The sequence below is a fragment of the Lichenostomus cassidix genome, chromosome 3 (genome assembly GCF_008360975.1).
Source record: "Lichenostomus cassidix isolate B80296 chromosome 3, HeHo_3.0, whole genome shotgun sequence".
NCBI classification, from domain to species: domain Eukaryota; kingdom Metazoa; phylum Chordata; class Aves; order Passeriformes; family Meliphagidae; genus Lichenostomus; species Lichenostomus cassidix.
In genome coordinates this window covers 112488737-112507617 of record NC_139483.1, presented here as the reverse complement: position 1 = coordinate 112507617, position 18881 = coordinate 112488737, and the positions used below count along the sequence as shown (strand labels likewise).

Genomic DNA, 18881 nt, shown 5'->3' with positions numbered 1-18881 from the left:
GCAGAGACAGCAGAGAGGGCAGGAAGCCCCCAACCACAACATCCAGGGAAACCAGTGTGAGTGGCAGGTGCCAAGGGAGGCAGTAGTGGGAACCAAGCCTGGCCTGTCACATGCACAGAGGGGTGAGAAGGTTGATTCCAGCAAGGTTCTGTGCTCTGGAGCTGCTTAGCTGGGAACCTGCGGGACAAAAGGGGAACAGGCCCAAACTCTGCCAAGCCCAGCCCTGGCCAAGCAGACCTGGAGCCAGTGAGAGGAGCCAGAGCTGGGCCATGTGAGTGTGTGCTGCAAGGGCTGAGTGCCAGGGCCTGGGGACACCTGGGCTGGCAGGGGATTTGGGCTGGTTCTTAGGGCCAGACTGGGAGTCGAGGTGGCCCTGGCTATGGTGTCACCTCCTGGGCTGAGTGGGATCGCTGTGCTGCTATTGGAGTGGAGGTGTCCCAGTTGTTATGGTTTTAGGCTTCTCTGTGTATTTTTTCCCATTATCATAATGAAGATCTTGCAGAAGGGAATAATGGATAGCGAGCAATTAATTGACACAAAGAAGTAGCTAATAGCCCTCACATACCAACTGAATCTCTTGAAGAGAGGAGGGGAATAAGGGGTTTAGCAGTTTTGACTTGCGGTGTTCTTTTGCTCTGGGACGGAAGGCTGCCCGGCGCTGCCACACGGCGTCTCCTGGAGTCACACTGCCTTGCCCTGGACTTTCTGTGCCCCAGCTCAGCACTTCTGTCGCATTCTGCCTGCCCCCGTTTGTGTCTGCTCCTCACGATGGATTCCCAGCACCCCTACACTGACTCAGACCTCTGCCTCTGCCAGCCCTGGCACCTGCTGCCACCCACATGAGTGTGCAGGAACCTCCTGAAAGGAGGAGCACCTTGCTCTTCCCCTCTCATGCTGATACCAGCCCAGACCACCCAGGGAAATTCCAAGCTCACATCAGACCCTGCTGGCACTGTGACAGTCACTGCAGCCTTTGCCCTGCTGTGGTCATAACTATAAGACATAGCACTTAGAGGGTTATAAGCTTCTGTTGTTGTGGTGTTGTTTGTTCTGTGTTGTTCTATGTATTTTCTAGTAAAGAATTGTTATTCCTTCTACATTTTTTTTTCTGAAAGCCTCATCATTTCAAAGTTATAAGAATTTGGGGGGGGGCATCTTCTTTCTATTCCAGGAAGGTTCCTGCCTTCCTTTGCAAGCATTTTTCTTTTAAACCAAGACAAGCTATAAAATAGAATATAAATATTAAGAGACTGGTTCCCATAAGGAACTTAACCTCAAGAAAAGGCTAATAGATCCCAAAAGAATGACCCCCCCCTTGTCAGAGGACTTCCAGAGTCCCCAAAACCCATGGGTGTTCAGCTCCAAGGTCAAATAGTAAGCCTCACAAATGGGGAAAGAGCTGTTGCCACCCCAGAAGGGCCTATAACCCCTGATCATAGTCACAGAGAACATAAAATCTGGGCCTGGGGAGAAGTGACAGAAGAATTGATTAATTATAGCAGAAAATACGGTCCAGAGCCTCCCAGTAAAACTGATTCCAAAGGACTCCAACATGTGAATGGAAAAGATCATTTCCCCCAATACCCAAAAAGGTGGTATTTTCCCCTGGACAGGGAGGACAAGTTAACATGAGGGATGAACACAAAAGAAAATAAATTATCTTTGGATCATGGGTTTGCAAAGGGGGAACCCAAAACCTGTTATGGATGATCAGCCTAGTGATAAAGTGGAGTTATTATTGAAAGGGTGGCTAACAAAGGAGGGATTATCTGAAGTTGCTGTCCCTGCTATAGCTCCTCCCTTGGAAGATCCACAAAAAGAAAAGGAGGCAGGAAATCCTTTCCTTCATCCCCAGTAGGTGTGCCAGGGCACAAAGGCTGGCTTTTTATCAGAATGCTCACTAAAAACTCAAAAGGAGATTTACTAATAACTTGTGCTATTGGTCCCCATAAAGTCCCCATAATTTTTTTCACAGATACTGGGGTGAAAGTCAAAGTCAAAGACACTTCCTCATGGAGTGTTTTGCCCTCATGCAAGTGTATATTTGTAGGGGATGCTTTTGGGTACCCACAACCCCAAATGACAGCTAAAGTGAAATGTTGGTTAGTGGGGAAGGAAATGCAATTTAAATCCTAATGGTTTTGGGAGAATTTCCAGTGAATCTATTGGGCACTGATCAAGAGGTTCATGAAATAAGGAACCACATTGACCATGGTGTATGCACTGCCTTACTTGAGTCTGCTGAGCAGAGTTTACAGTCTTATGATACCAGTGAACTTATCCTTTATTTTTTACATGACCAATGTAACCTCTCCAATGTACTGAGGTACACACTGGGCCAAAAAGAAGAGAGGGGTTTGGCTAGACTGGGAAGCCACTCCCGTGGTGCATGGAGCTCACCAAATCTGGAGCCATCCCTCTAATGCACTCCATAGTTTATCATTATAACAAAAGTCCTGTAACTTCACATGCTCAAAGAAAATTTAATAAACACACACCCAATTTTATTTTAACAAAAACATGCCCAATGAGTAATTTTGTCATGCATCAAACCCCCAAATCCGGTCACTGAAGATAGTGAAGGTGAACTCGGGCCAGAAAAAAAAATTCTTTGAGGAACACAGCAGGACCAAGCCATGTTACTTTGATCTGCAGTGGGATCCACTACTGTCATGGTTCTGACTCTGCCAAACGCCAGGCACTCAGGGCAGCTGCTCACTCCTTCTCTCCCCTGCCACAGCTGGGCAGAAGAGAGGAAAAAAATTAACAAGTGATCATGAGCTGAGGTAGAGGAGAAAACACTTCAAGGGTAAAACAGGCTCAACTTAGCTGCAAAGTGAATTTATTACTAACAGAGTCCGAGGAGTATAATGACGAGTAAAATAAGGCCGTAAAGACATCGTTCTTGCCCCCAGCCCCTCTCTCCTTCCCACCCACAGCACAGCAGGACAGGGTATGGGGGTTTGGGTCAATGCATCAGTGAGATCTCCCGCTGTTCAGGGAGAGGAGTTCTTCCCCTGCTTTACCGTGGGGTTCCTCCCACAAGAGACAGTTCTCTGTGAACTTCTCCAGCGTAGAACCACTCCAGGGTGGGTCCATCTCACAAAGCAGCAGCACACACGCTCTGCTGCAACCTGAACTCCTCCCACGGGCAGACAGTCCTCTCAAAACTGCTGTGGTGTGGGGTTCCTTGTTCACGGGGTGCAGACCTCCAAGGGCTGTTCCATCTTGGGAGCAAAGCCTCTCTCTCCATGAGGTCTCCCACCGGAATGCAGCCTCCTCCAGGCATCCACCCACTCCAGTGTGGGCACCTGCCCATGGGCTGTGAGTAGATCTCTGCATGCCCTGTGGACCCCATGGGCTGCAGGGGCACAAATTCTCCACCATAGTCTTCACCACAGCCTGCAGAGGCATTTCGTCTCCAGTGCCTGGAGCACCTCTTCCCCCTTATTCTCCAGTCACTTTGGGGTTTCCATGTTGTCCCCTCGCATATTCTCACCTCCTCCTCCTTCTCTGGCTAGAAAAAACTGTATGTGCACTTTGTTTTGATTTCTTCTTAAATATGTCATCACAGAGGTGTAACCAACCTTTCCAATTGGGCCAGGCTTGGCCAGCGGTATGTCTATCATCTTCAGAGCCATCAGAGATTGGCTCTGGTGGACATGGTGAGGCTTCCAGAAGCTTCTCACAGAAGCTATCTTTGTAGCTCCCCCACTACTAAAAACTGGGCCAAACAAAACCAACACGACTGTTTAATCCATTAGACACATCAGAGCAATGTGAAGCCAATGATGCTATTGCTCTCAACACCCACTGGTGCGTGCAGCTCCCCGGTATAACAAATGTAGTGCCTATGACTGAAGTAATTTAATGTGGGCATGGTCCGGAAAAACATCATTCGTCTTTGTATGCAGAACCTAAATTTGTAGAGCCTAAATTTACAGTATCCCAACCAGAGAGCAGCCCTTTATTCCATTGCTCAAAGATTATAAGATGCAAAGAAGGACCAGGAGATCCTCCAGAAATGTGTTTTTTGTCCCAAGTCCAAACATTAATATGGGACATCCCTCAAAAGGCTGGAAAAATCAAGATGAGCACTAGAGCTCACATCTGATTAACCAATGTTGAAACCTGATCATCCATTACCCAATCCAAGGTGCCTTATTAAATAATGAGGCATAAATCACCATTCTTGATTTTAAAGATAAAACCCATTGTAAAGAAGCCAAGTACTCAGTTCCCTTAGGAATGGCTTGGGGTGCTCCAGTGGAAAATTTTATTCACACCTGTCTCTGTGTTGGAAGTCAGGATTTTTTCCTTTTGTTTTTCTTTCTCTCTGGGAATTTTGTCCCATATCTTGCCTAACAGACAGTAACAACTGATATTTAGGAGACAAAAGAAATGGCTGAGGTTGGGGGAAAGGTGCAGCTGGCTACTCTCTTAGCTGAGGGATTTTCTCTTGGGCAGGGCAGACATACCACGAGATTTTGGCTGGGAGGTGAGGGGCTGGGCTCAGCTTGTTGCTCTCTCTTGCTCTTGGGATCGAAAGGAATGGTCAAACTGCTGCTTAGTGCAGGAAGAATTCACTGCCACTGCGGAGTCCAGCCTGTTACTGCTCTCTTCCTTACTGTGAGTGAGCTTTGCTCGTAAGAGCAGCCATTGAACTGGGATCTTATTAACACCTGATGTGACTGGAAAAGACTCTCACCATCTACTCAGGTGCCTCAGCAGAAAACCCAGGACCCCCACCCCCTCCTCCTTCCTGAAGGGCGTGTCTCCCCAGCTGCGTGGGGCAGCTGCTATGGAGAAGCCCAGCTGCTGCTGCCAAGCCCCGCTGCTTTGAGCTTTTTTGGTACATTTTAACACAACACACCAGGTCCGCCCAACCCTCTGCAGCTCCTGCTAGGCTGCACAGCTCCTGCTACATGTGGTTTGTCAACCCAGGTGTGCCCACCTCTGCCATTTCCAGCTTGCTGCTCCCAAGGTCTCCTGCTGCAGCCCATTCAGTTTCCCAAGTGGCACTGAGACTGGCTGCTTCCCATGAGTTTGCAAAAGAAAACCCCTTTTCTCTGTCTCTTTCTCTGGCTAAGTCACCATTAACCACGTGAAGAGGTGGTTGAGCTCTCACCACAGCGCCCCCTGCAGCCGCGGGGGAATCATTGCACCTGCCCTGCTCAACTGGGAGCACAGCGCCCCTGCTGGCTGTGACTGTAACAACACCAAAGGGGAAAGTGTTGACAGCCAAGAGAAGGCTGTGGTTGGGTTACTGGTTTTTGTGTGTAGTTGCTGCCATTGTAGTTTGTTTGCCTTGTTATCCATATATATATTAGTAAAGAACTGTTATTCCTTTTCTCATATCTTTGAATGAAAGCTCCTTAATTTCAAAGTTATTATACTTTGGAAAGAAGAGGGTCATATTCACTATTCCAAGGGAAGTTCCTGCCTTCCTTGGCAGAAACCTGTCTTTCAAACTGAGACACTCTGAAATCAGAGAATGCTTGACTGAGGTGCAGAGTCAGAATCTCCTATGTCTGTTGCAAGTGCATCTTCAATTTTGCTAAAGTATCCAAAAGACACAATTATAGTAGCATCCCTTCCTCAGAAGCAACACGAAGATCAAAATGGTAAATTCTGAATTATTATACCACTTGATAAACAACAGCACTAATGCTTGAAAACATTTTCACCCCCTCAGCTACTCTAAAAAGGCATCAGTTTGTATCAGAAAACATTACTTGGAAATTACATTTGCCAAGCAACTGGACACAACATGTGTTTGGAGAGCTAAACACCCATGTCCAGCATACCTCCAAACTGGCGTTACAAAATAGATTAGCTCTAGATATGTTGTTGTTGAAAGAACAAGGTGTATGTGGAATGTTACAATTGTCTGAAACAGAATGTTGTAAAATTATTGACAATGACTCATCCTCCATCAAGGAGGCAGGAATTAAAATGAGAGAAATAAGTGATCGTACAGGAGAATTGTCTCAATCTATGCAACCACAAGTCTGGTTTGATGAATTAGATCGTGGATCATGGATTGCTACCATCCTGAAGTCTTTAGGACTTACCTGATGGAGAAAAGGGTTGGTACAAATTTGAACAGCAAGGGCAACCAGATTTGTATATGTAATTATTGGCATTGGGCTGGTTAAATGTATGATAATGGGCTTGCGAAACTCGCTTTCCCCCTCTGTTCCTGTGTCTACCAAAAATCTATTTCTTTGTTCCGCAGCTTTAGTGCAACCAGGGGTTCAGCTGGGATCATTCCCAGGTCCTCTTCATGCCTCATCCAAAATCATCTATTTGACTGCCTGCGGAGTGGGCTCTAACATGGAAGGATTCATTCTCTCTGCCTGCAGGCATTCCTGATTCCCTGTTTCCTTGCAAATAGCACATTGATCTTTTCCTAATGGTTGTAATTGAAAACCTCCTCAACCTGCTCTGCCTCTTCCCCAATAACTTCTCTCTCTCCTCTGGAACCCATCAGAGCAGCCATGAGTTTTCCATCTTTACCTTCCCAAGCCAACTCTCTGTCTCTGTTATTATATAATTTCCTTGCAGTTTCTACCAATTTATTTATGTTTCTGGAGTCTTCTGCCCTCAGTCTCTATAACTTCCTTATTGTGTCTGGAGCCAATTGTCCCATAATTATGGCTGCCATTTGTAACACATCTCCTCTGTCAGGATCCACACTAGCAAATTTCCCATCTGTATCCATTAATCATTGATTAATCATTAATCAAATTGGAAGGAGACTCATGCTTTCCTTGGATTACTTGATACAATTCTGACATAATTATAGGCTTTGGAATTGCATGTTTCATACAAAAAATGATTAATCTCTGATATTTGCTCAAAAGATCCCTGTGTTGGTAGGGATCCATTCTTGGATCACTTCTGGAAAACATTGATCTGATGTTCCTGGTTGTGCATTTTGGGCATGATCTTGTTCTGCCTCTTCCTTTCCTTTGCTACCACTGTTGTCTTCTCATCTATATTCAGCTGCTTATCTGAAGCAACTGGAGTATCATTCCAGTTGGGATCCTGGGTACTTACAATGGTCTCAAAGACCTTACCTGCCTTGTTGGGATTTGCCTTGTAAAGGTCAAGTCCCAAAGAGGTGAAGTCCCTGCCATGTATTTCCAGGACTTCAACTCGGTTACTGAAAGAGGCACTGTTGCCATGACCGGTCCATCTGCACCTAGTGCCCACCTGAGAGGGGCTTGAATTGCTCCCCTTCTCCTCATTCTTTTTCTCTCCTCCTCAGCATATTCTCCCTGCCACTGGACTAAATTCTTCTACACTTTGTGGGGAAGACGTTTTGCAAGGAAAAGCTGTCAGCCACAACAACCTGTTTGTGAAACAGCAGCTGGGGGTGTCACAGAGCCCTGATGCAGCTTCCCCTTCCCCTTTATTGTACACTTCCAAAATTGACTTCTAGAGAGTGTCCCCGGGATTAATGAAGTGAGCCAGAGAATCCTGGAATGGTGCCATTCCACTGCCTACCATGGGCAGGGACACCTTCCACTATTCCAGATTGCTCCAAGCCCTGTCCAACCTGGTCTTGGATACTTCCAGAAATGGAACAGCCACAGCTGCTCTGGGAATTCCATCCCAGCCCCTACCCACCCTCACAGGGAAGGATTTCTTGCCAATATCCCATCTATCCCTGCCCTCTGGCAGTGGGAAGCCATTCCCATTGTCATGTCCTCCCAGGCCCCTGTCTATAGTGCCTCTCCAGTTTATTTTACCTCTACATATATCCAACTATCACAGTTTGCAATATTATTATCAGCAATCAGTTGTATCCCAGTGCTCATGTGATACTAATTAATTACAGCAGTAGTCAAATAATTGTAGCAGCAATTATAAATACTTGAATAAATAGCTGCAGTCAATAGCAATAAAAATTACATTAATATTATACCGATTCTAGCAGCAGTCAATAGCAATCAAAATTAATACCATCAGTCATCAATAGCAGCAACCAAATGAACATTATATTATGCATAACCAAAATTTTATCACTGCTGAAAGAAATTTATACATGATGTAACACTAAGGAAACTTATGAAAGATGACTTTATACAGAAATATATCTATAATAGTGATGCTGTGCTCCCTCTGCTGCTTTCCCTGATGGAGCACCAGCCTCGGTAATGGCTGAGTGCCTCACCTGCCCTCCAGGTACCAGCACAGCAGTTCAGGGTCACAGGTCTGTGCAATAGCTGAGGGTTGAGTGTGGGGCAACTCAAACCACGTCTGGGGTGGAAATTGGGCTCTATCTCAAATCATCTGACTACAAAATTGTGGTTCCGCATTTACACTCTGTTGCACTAAAAAGCGTGACTTCCTGTAATTGCCCGTCTGCCTCTAGAAAGGGGAAGCCGCACCCAGGTAAGAGCCAGGGCAGTATAAAGAGGGGCTGTGCTGAGCTTCTTACAGCCTGGGAGCTGTGTGGCGCGGAGGGAGACGGTAGGAGATTGGGATGAGCTGTGGGGCTGGGAGCAGCTGGGAGAGGCATCTTGTTGGGCTCCTGCTTCCTGTTCCAGGTGTTTTGCCATGGCTGGGGAGATGGCAGGGCAGGAGAAGAGGGGTGTGAGGGCAGCGGGTGGGTGGTGTCTGCTCCGAGCCTGGGCTGCAGGAAGCCACCTTTGCTGGCAGCTGCTTTGGGGGAGCTCAGGGGAGCTGTGTGTGCTGTGGGGGCTGAGCTGGGAGGGGGGCTGGGGGCAGAGGGGTGGGAGCAGGAGTGGCGTAGGAAGGAGGAGGGATGTGGGGGGATGGAGGGGCAGAGTGAAGTTTGCAGATGTGCAAAGCCTGGCACAAGAGCAGCCAGTGGAGCTGATGGGAATGGAGGGAGCTGCTGTTCCTTTGTGGCACATGTGGTTGGTGGCGGTGAAAAGGGAGGGTATCCAGGAGAAGCCCCCGAGGTGCCACTAAGTCAGAGGGAGAGTAGCCCTGCTGTCTGACCATGGTGACACCAGCATTGGCCTCGTGGATCACACCTGTGGTTCCAGAGAGCTTGGAACCCCAGCTGTGCCAGGGCCCAGGGCATTCAAGGAACATCCAGAGCCTAACGAAAGCCCAAGGGACTGGAGAGGGGATTTCACTCAGGCCCATCCCTTGGCTCCAGGCATGATTCCATGAAAATCAGTTGCTTCTCCTGGCGCCTTGTCACGCTCCGAGCATGGCCCTGAGAACAGTGGGAACAGTGGGACGGTGCAGGGAGGTGATGGTCACAGGACACCAAGAGCAGATCAGAGACACAGTGAGGGACTGGAAGCCAAGGCCTGCACTCCTGGGAACACTGAGAAATGTTCCTGTGCCATGGGTGTGCACACACAGGATGTGCATCTGTGTGTGTCTGTGTGTGCTTCCACATGTGAATGTGTGTGTCTCTGTGTGCTTTCACATGTGCGTGTGCGTGTGTGTGTGTGTGTGTGTGTGTGTGTGTGTGTACAGGGGGGAGGGTGTGCTCTGCCCCACTGCTGGCTCTGTGCTGGGTCCTCAGATTGCTCCAACACCTGGGAACATCCCATTCCTGCTGTTCTTCCTCTCATCCCTCCCACCAATACCAAAGGCATTTCTCTCCTGCCCTGGGGTTTCCTGCTCCAGGGGGTCCAACAGCCTTGTGCTGGTGGTGACAGAAGAGGAACTCTTGCACACCCCCAGAGCATCAGCCTCACTCTTCTCCACCAAAAGCAGAGAGACATTTTGGGAGCAGCCTGGCCATGTGTCGTGGCACTCAGATCCTGGGTGCTGGCACCATCTGTGCCCTCTTTCCACGTTGGAAATCACAGTGGGAGCTGCTGGTGGCAGTCCCCGAGCAGAAGGACTCGACCTCATTGTCCCCCAGGTGTTACTAATGGATCCTCTGTGGGTTTGCTGGGATGGCTCTGTCTGCAGGAGCTGTGCTGGGGGTCCCTGTTTCCCATCTTCCTTCTTTTGACCTTGCTGCAGCCCAGGGAATTTCCCCCAGCCTGCAGGAGCTCAGGGGATGTTTCCTGATGGGTGTGGAGGTTGTCTCTGGTGTCCCTGGGTTGTTCAGATCATGGAGCTGATGTGATTGCTCCAACAAGCAGCATCCCCCATCCCTCCCTTGCTCAAAGCTGGGGGTGCTCACCTGCAGAAGAGAAGGCTCCAGGGATATCTCAGAGCCCCTCCAGTGCCTAAAGGGATTCCAGGTGAGCTGCAGAGGGACTTCAGACAAGGGCCTGGAGGGACAGGATAAGGAGGAATGGCTTCCCACTGCCAGAGGGCAGGGATAGATGGGATATTGGGAAGGAGTTCTTTCTTGGGAGGATAGTGAGGCCCTGGTACATTTTGCTCAGTTCTGGCATTCCATGATCTTGGCTAAGGGGTGCAGGGCTGCAGCCAGGTGCCCCAGTCTCTGCCCATCTCCTTTTGCCTTTCATGGAATCGTAGAATCATTAGGGTTTGAAAAGACCTCCAATGTCATTGAGTCCCTATTCTCACCAAACAACTTTTCACCCCAAACCAGACAGCAGCCATACAGTTGCACTTTCAGAGTACTGCAGGAAAACACGTGATTTAGAGGAAAGCAGGAGCTGCACCCCGACTGGACCTATAAAACAGGAAGCAGGTCTCCTACAAAAGATCTGGGGACAGGATGGGCTGTGCTGGACTTCTCCCAGCCCGGGAACTGCAGGGCACGGAGGGAGACGGTAGGAGCTTGGGATGAGCTTCTTCCCAAGAGGGGAAGGGAGCAATATCTTGTTGGGCTCCTGCTTCCTGTTCCAGGTGTTTTGCCATGGCTGGGGAGATGGCAGGGCAGGAGAAGAGGGGTGTGAGGGCAGTGGGTGGGTGGTGTCTGCTGTGAGCATGGGCTGCAGGAAGCCACCTTTGCTGGCAGCTGCTTTGGGAGAGCTCAGGGGAGCTGTGTGTGCTGTGGGGGCTGAGCTGGGAGGGGGGCTGGGGGCAGAGGGGTGGGAGCAGGATTGGCACGGGAAGGAGGAGGGGTGTGAGGGAATGGAGGGGCAGAGTGAAGTCTGCAGAGGCGCAAAACTGGCACGAGAGCTGACTGCGGGATGGCTGGGATGGAGAGAGCTGCTTTTCCTGTGTGACATATGTGGGTGGTGGCAGTGAAAAGGGAGGGGTCCAGGAGGAGCCCCAGAGGTGCCACTGAGTCAGAGGGAGAGCAGCACTGCTGTCCAACTGTGGTGGCACTGGCATTGGCCTCGTGGATCACACCTGTGGCTCCAGAGAGCTCAGACTCCCACCTGTGCCATGGCCCAGGGCATTCAAAGAACATCTAGACACCATTGAAAGCCCAAGGGACTGGAGAGGGGATTTCACTCAGGCCCATCCCTTGGCTCCAGGCATGATTCCATGAAAATCACTCACTTCTCCTGGACCCTTGCCAGGCTGCTAGCATGGCCCTGAGAGCAGGGGTAACAGTGGGATGGTGCAGATAGGTGACGGCCACAGGACACCAAGAGCAGTTCAGAGGCACAGTGAGGGGCTGGAAGCCAAGGCCTGCACTCCTGAGAACACTGAGAAATGTTCCTGTGCCATGGGTGTGCACATGTGTGTGCACACAGGATGTGCATGTGTGTGTCTGTGTGTGCTTTCACATGTGCATGTGTGTATGTGTGCAGGGGGGAGGGTGTGCTCTGCCCCACTGCTGGCTCTGTGCTGGGTCCTCAGTTTGCTCCAACACCTGGGAACATCCCATTCCTGCTGTTCTTCCTCTCATCCCTCCCACCAATACCAAAGGCATTTCTCTCCTGCCCTGAGGCTTCCTGCTCCAGGGGGTCCAACAGCCTTGTGCTGGTGGTGACAGAAGAGGAACTCCTACACACCCCTAGAGCATCAGCCTCACTCTTCTACCCCAAAAGCAGAGAGACATTTTGGGAGCAGCCTGGCCACAGGCCCTGGCACTCAGATCGTGGGTGCTGGCACCATCTGTGCCCTCTTTCCATGTTGGAAAACACAGTGGGAGCTGCTGGTGGCAGTCCCCGAGCAGAGGGACTCGACCTCATTGTCCCCCAGGTGTTACTAATGGATCCTCTGTGGGTTTGCTGGGATGGCTCTGTCTGCAGGAGCTGTGCTGGGGGTCCCTGTTTCCCACCTTCCTTCTTTTGACCTTGCTGCAGCCCAGGGAATTTCCCCCAGCCTGCAGGAGCTCAGGGGATGTTTCCTGATGGGTGTGGATGTTGTCTCTGGTGTCCCTGGGTTGTCCAGAGCATGGAGCTGATGTGATTGTTTCAACAAGCAGCATCCCCCATCCCTCCCCTGCTCAAAGCTGGGGGTGCTCACCTGGAGAAGAGAAGGCTGCAGGGATACCTCAGAGCCCCTACCAGTGCTTAAAGGTGTTCCAGAAGAGCTGCAGAGGGACTTTGGAGAAGGGCCTGGAGGGACAGGATAAGGAGGAATGGCTTCCCACTGCCAGAGGGCAGGGATAGATGGGATCTTGGGAAGGAATTCTTCTTTGGGAGGACCGTGATGCAGTCCTTGGGAGGACCGAGGTACAGTTTGCCCACTTCTGGCATTCCATGATCTTGGCTAAGGGGTGCAGGGCTGCAGCCAGGTGCCCCAGTCTCTGCCCATCTCCTTTTGCCTTTCATGGAATGGTAGAATCATTAGGGTTTGAAAAGACCTCCAATGTCATTGAGTCCCCATTCTCACCAAACAACTTTTCACCCCAAACCGGGCAGCAGCCACACAGTTGCACTTTCAGAGTACTGCAGGAAAACACGTGATTTAGAGGAAAGCAGGAGCTGCACCCTGACTGGACCTATAAAACGGGAAGCAGGTCTCCCACAAAAGATCTGGGGACAGGATGGGCTGTGCTGGACTTCTCCCAGCCCAGGAACTGCAGAGCACGGAGGGAGACGGTAGGAGATTGGGATGAGATTCTTCCCAAGAGGGGAAGGGAGCAATATCTTGTTGGGCTCCTGCTTCCTGTTCCAGGTGTTTTGCCATGGCTGGGGAGATGGCAGGGCAGGAGAAGAGGGGTGTGAGGGCAGCGTGCGGGTGGTGTCTGCTGTGAGCATGGGCTGCAGGAAGCCACCTTTGCTGGCAGCTGCTTTGGGGGAGCTCAGGGGAGCTGTGTGTGCTGTGGGGGCTGAGCTGGGAGGGGGGCTGGGGGCAGAGGGGTGGGAGCAGGAGTTGGGGGGAAGGAGGAGGGATACAGGGGAATGGAGGGGCAGAGTGAAGTCTGCAGAGGCGCAAAACCTGGCACGAGAGCTGACTGCGGGGTGGCTGGGATGGAGGGGGCTGTTTTTCCTGTGTGACACATGTGGGTGGTGGCAGTGAAAAGGGAGGGGTCCAGGAGGAGCCCCCGAGGTGCCACTGAGTCAGAGGGAGAGCAGCACTGTTGTCCAACTGTGGTGGCACTGGCATTGGCCTCGTGGATCACACCTGTGGCTCCAGAGAGCTCAGACTCCCACCTGTGCCATGGCCCAGGGCATTCAAGGAACATCTAAACACCAATGAAAGCCCAAGGGACTGGAGAGGGGATTTGATTCAGGCACATCCCTTGGCTTTATGGCATGATTCCATGAAAATCACTCACTTCTCCTGGACCCTTGCCAGGCTGCTAGCATGGCCCTGAGAGCAGGGGTAACAGTGGGATGGTGCAGATAGGTGACAGCCAAAGGACACCAAGAGCAGTTCAGAGGCACAGTGAGGGGCTGGAAGCCAAGGCCTTCACTCCTGAGAACACTGGGAAATGTTCCTGTGCCATGGGTGTGCACATGTGTGTGCACTCAGGATGTGCATGTGTGTGTCTGTGTGTGCTTTCACATGTGCATGTGTGTATGTGTGCAGGGGGGAGGGTGTGCCCTGCCCCACTGCTGGCTCTGTGCTGGGTCCTTAGACTGCTCCAACACCTGGGAACATGCCATTCCTGCTGTTCTTCCTCACATCCCTCCCACCCAAACCCAGGGCATTTCTCTCCTGCCCTGTGGCTTCCTGCTCCAGTGGGTCCAACAGCCTTGTGCTGGTGCTGAGGGAGGAGGAACTCCTACACACCCCTAGAGCATCAGCCTCACTCTTCTCCACCAAAAGCAGAGGGAGATTTTGGGAGCAGCCTGGCCATGTGTCCTGGCACTCAGATCCTGGGTGCTGGCACCATCTGTGCCCTCTTTCCATGTTGGAAAACACAGTGGGAGCTGCTGGTGGCAGTCCCCGAGCAGAGGGACTCGACCTCATTGTCCCCCAGGTGTTACTAATGGATCCTCTGTGGGTTTGCTGGGATGGCTCTGTCTGCAGGAGCTGTGCTGGGGGTCCCTGTTTCCCACCTTCCTTCTTTTGACCTTGCTGCAGCCCAGGGAATTTCCCCCAGCCTGCAGGAGCTCAGGGGATGTTTCCTGCTGGGTGTGAAGGTTGTCTCTGGTGTCCCTGGGTTGTTCAGAGCATGGAGCTGATGTGATTGCTCCAACAAGCAGCATCCCCCATCCCTCCCCTGCTCAAAGCTGGGGGTGCTCACCTGGAGAAGAGAAGGCTGCAGGGATAACTCAGAGCCCCTTCCAGTGCCTAAAGGGGTTCCAGATGAGCTGCAGAGGGACTTTGGAGAAGGGCCTGGAGGGACAGGATAAGGAGGAATGGCTTCCCACTGCCAGAGGGCAGGGATAGATTGGGAAGGAATTCTTCTTTGGGAAGATGGTGAGGCCCTGGCACAATTTGCCCACTTCTGGCGTTCCATGATCTTGGCTAATGGATGCAGGGCTGCAGCCAGGAGCCCCAGGCTCTGGCCATCTCCTTGTGCCTTCCATGGAATCATAGAATCATTAGGGCTGGAGAAGACCTACAATGTCATTGAGTCCCCATTCTCACCAAACAACTTTTAACCCCAAACCGGGCAGCAGCCACACAGTTGCACTTTCAGAGTACTGCAGGAAAACACATGATTTGGAGGAAAGCAAGAGTTGCTCCCGCACTGCCTCTATAAAAGGGGAAGCAGGTCCCCCACAAAAGATCTGGGGACAGGATGGGCTGTGCTGGACTTCTTCCAGCCCAGGAGCTGTGGGGCATGGAGGGAGATGGTAGGAGCTTGGCATGAGCTGAGGGGCTGGGAGCTGGGAGCAGCAGGGAGAGGGATGTTGTTGGGCTCCTGCTTCCTGTTCCAGGTGTTTTGCCATGGCTGGGGAGATGGCAGGGCAGGAGAAGAGAGGTGTGAGGGCAGCAGGCAGGTGGTGTCTGCTCCGAGTGTGGGCTGCAGGAAGCCACCTTTGCCGGCAGCTGCTTTGGGGGAGCTCAGGGGAGCTGTGTGTGCTGTGGGGGCTGAGCTGGGAGGGGGGCTGGGGGCAGAGGGGTGGGAGCAGGGGTGGGGGGGAAGGAAGAGGGATGTGGGGAGATGGAGGGGCAGAGTGAAGTCTGCAGAGATGCAAAGCCTGGCATGAGAGCTGCCAGCAGGGCTGGGCAGGCAGAGTTCCCTTGCAGAGCACCTTCCCTGCCACCAGCCTGTGCCCAGCTGTGAAATGCTCCCCGCAGGCCTGGGCACCCCCAGCCCCGCAGTGGGGCCAGATGGCTGCGCTGCCCTGAAGGCAGGAAAGATGTGGGATCGTTCCTCTTCCTCTCCATGCAGGTAGGGTGGGATTCTCCTCTCTTACAATCCAAACATCAGCACCCAGAGCACTCTGGTCCCTGGGGCAGCCCCTCAAAGGCAGCAGCACTCCCAGAGCCCCTTTCCCTGTTGCACTCTCGGGGAGCTGTTCCTGTGAAACGGGGTGCAGGCATTCCCATGGCAGGTCCTGCTGCCAGCCTTTCTGCTTCCCTCGTTTGCTTCTAACGGAGAACTCAATCCTGAGTTATCCCATGAATGTGCTCAGTGCCTCTTTGCAGGCACTGACACAGGTGCATGGGGCTTTTTCACTTTTCCTGCAGCAATGGGAAGCCGTGCTGGGACTGCCAAGGGTGCCTGGGGCAAATTGAGGGTGTGGCTGGGCTGGAGTTAATGCTGTCCAGGGCAGCCCCCAGTTTCTGAGACTGAACCAGCGCTGGCAGAGCTCCAGTGGGAGAGAATATGGCAGGAGACAAGGCTGGGATAAGAGTCGTGAGTGGACAAGATCCAGTAGTGACCCAGAGCCAGCAGTTCCCTTCCTGAACAGCCATCCTGCACTGAGGCTCTGCTGTCCAGGGAGCAGCTGGACATGTGCCAGCTGAGGGTTCTTGGTGCCCAAAGTCCCTCCTCTGCTCTGCCAGCAGGCCCAGCTTTCCTCTGCTGCTGCACTGTCCTTTTCTCGAGCCAGTGCCTTTTCCTGCTTCTGCTTTGCCCCTCCTGTCCCCATCCTGCTGGCAGGATTGCACGAGCTGCTGCTGCTGCTGGGGGCTCAGTGCCTGCTGGGATCCAGAAGCAGTGCTGCTTCTCCCCCTCTCCAGGGGTCTGAGCTTCCCCCCAGCAGCAGCTGTGTGCTGTGGGCAGTGGTGGGACAGGGCCTGTGCTGCCCCATTGTCAGGGCTGTTCCCCAAGCTTTGCCCCCTCCACACCTTGTCTCCTGTCCCGAGAGCACAGATGTTCCCTGGACATCCTCTCCCCCATCAGCACCCCCAAGCCCTTCTCTGCAGATCTGCTCTCAATCCATTCTGTTCCCAGCTTGTGTCTGTGCCTGGCATTGCCCTGGCCCAGGGGCAGCACCTGCACTTGGCTTTGTTGACCTTCATGGGCTTTGCTCTCTCCCACCTCTCCAGCATGTCTAGCTTCCTCCTGGTGGCAGGGGGTGCATAGCTTTAGGTCCTAGATGAAGCCCTGCTCTCATCACCACCTCAGAAGGGCCCTGAGGAGTCTTTGCTGCCTGGGCAGTCAGGAGTGGAAGAGAAGGTGTTGCCTCCAGTGTTGCCTGGAATGAATCCTCCGTGTTCATGTGTTGCCTTCTGCCGACTGTCTGCTCTTCTTCTTTAGGATTTTGGGCATTTTCTTCCCAGTACTCTTTCTCCTGAGTTCTTGAGGTGGTTCCCATCTTCTTCTCCACACCCCACTGTGTGCCTCAGGTCTGCCACTGCTGCTGTGCTGTGTCCCCTGACGTGGGGACCTCAGCGACCTGTGTCCACTGGGAAGCCAAGGCTGGGAGCAACAGGAGCACCTGCTGTGAGGTGGGTGAGAGGAATCAGAGCCCACAGATTGCCCAAATCTGTCTGGACTCCTGAAGGAAAGCTGACCCTGAAGATTCTGTGTTGTGGTTTCATGCTGGCCAAATGCCAGGCACCGACAACGGCCACTCACTCACTCTCCCCTGCCACCGCTGGGCAGAGGACGGGAAAAAATAACAAAGCATTTGTGGGTTGAGTAAAGAACTGGGGGGAAACACTACAAGGACACAACAGGCTCAGTTTAGGAATATAAAGTTTGTTTATTACCAACAGAGTCAGAGGAGGATAATGAGAAGAGAAATAAGCCTGTAAGACACCATTCTTTCGCCCAACCCCTCCCTCCTCCCCACCAATAGCACATGGAACAGGGTGTGGGGGTTTTGGTCAGTTCATCACTGAGATTTTCTTCTGCCGCTCAGGGAGAGGACTCCTTCCCCTGCTTTGCACCATGGGGTCTCTCCCACAGGAGACAGTTCTCTGTGAACTTCTCCAGTGTAGATCCAATCTCACGAGAAGCAGTCCTCCCAAAACCACTGCAATGTGAGTCTCTCTCACAGGCAGACAGTCCTCCCAAAACTGCTGTGGAGTGGGTCACTTGTACACGGGGTACAGACTGCCAAGGCCAGGCTGTTCCATCTTGGGAACAAGACCTCTTTCTTCATGGGGATTCCCACTGGATCACAGCCTCCTCCAGGCATCCACCCGCTCTGGCGTGGGCACCTCCCCACAGGCTGTGAGTGGATCTCTGCATCCCCTGTGGACCCCATGGGCTGCAGGGGCACGGCTGCTCCACCATGGTCATCCCCACAGCCTACAGAAGAGTCTCAGCTCCAGCACCTGGAGCACCTTCTTCCCCTCCTTCTCCACTGACCTTGCTGTCTCCGAGTTGTTTGCCTCACATGTTGTCACCTCTTCCACTTCTCTGGCTAGAAAAATAATGTTTTAATTTAGAAATTTTAGAAGAATCTTTGTTTTAATTTTCTTCTCAAATATGTTATCACAGAAGTTTCGCGACCATCTCTAATTGGCACAATCTTAGCCAGCGGCATGTCCATCTTCAGAGCCATCAGGGATTGGCTCTGTTGGATATGGTGGAAGCTTCTAGCACCTTTTCACAGAAACCACCTCTGTGGTGTCCCCACTACCACAAACCTGGAAATGAAAAACCAACAATCTCTGGAAGGCTGTAGGGGCCCAGTCCAAGCCCCTCGGATCAATACCTGTGCAGGTAAGAGTCTTGTTGCCTTGGTGGGACAGAAGCTGAATGCTTGGGAAGGTTTTGTGCATGGAATAAATCTTTCCAGTATCCAAGTCAGTTGAGACTGTGACAGATCTTGGGGTTGTGTGACAGTGTCAAAAACCACAAAGGTGTAAATGTAGGGGTCCAGTGAGAGCACCAGATCTGTTAGGATGAGAATCATGGAATGATGGAATGGTTTGAGTTGGAAGGGACACACAAGGATCCTGGGAGAGACGGGATCTAAACCTTTACTGAAATCCAAAAAGCCCAGTTTCAGAGGATTTCCTTGATCAAACCTGTGGGATATTTGGCCATAAAGGAAAATTCAGTGTGATGGAAGGACTTTGCCCTCCTGAGGCCAATGCTGGCTGTGACCCATGACAGCCTTGTCCTTCAGGGGATTTTCAATCCACAGTGACCAGCACTGATGGAGCCCAGCACCCTTCAGAGCCTTTTCCCAGGAACCCTCCCTAACTTGCTCCATGAGCACCCTGAAGTCTGCTCTCCTCATGGCCAAGGGTGAAGGTTTGCTGGCACTTTGCCTCCTGTCACCAGAGATTTTAAACTCAGTGGCTCCATGGTG

At 51.9% G+C, this 18881-nt stretch overlaps 2 protein-coding genes across 7 annotated transcripts in view; both read left to right on the top strand.

The window, feature by feature from the left end:
• LOC146440545 (interferon-induced very large GTPase 1-like) overlaps positions 1-18881 on the top strand; it is an 82420-nt gene that overhangs the window by 20609 nt on the left and 42930 nt on the right. The window lies entirely within an intron of this gene.
• The window catches only part of LOC146440546 (interferon-induced very large GTPase 1-like), a 45104-nt gene that overhangs the window by 17106 nt on the left and 9117 nt on the right, over positions 1-18881 (top strand). The window contains exons 1-3 of one of the 5 annotated variants that reach the window (XM_085057231.1): positions 8383-8481; positions 16871-17061; positions 18062-18286. The exons of 1 other annotated variant lie outside the window; for it this stretch is intronic. In XM_085057231.1, the coding sequence (XP_084913357.1) occupies positions 18106-18286 (181 nt within the window). In that variant the 5' untranslated portion in view covers positions 8383-8481; positions 16871-17061; positions 18062-18105. Of the gene's footprint in view, positions 1-8382; positions 8482-12606; positions 12864-16870; positions 17062-18061; positions 18287-18881 lie in introns of those variants that run through there. 3 more of the 5 variants (XM_085057230.1, XM_085057234.1, XM_085057232.1) reach the window with 3 other exon arrangements.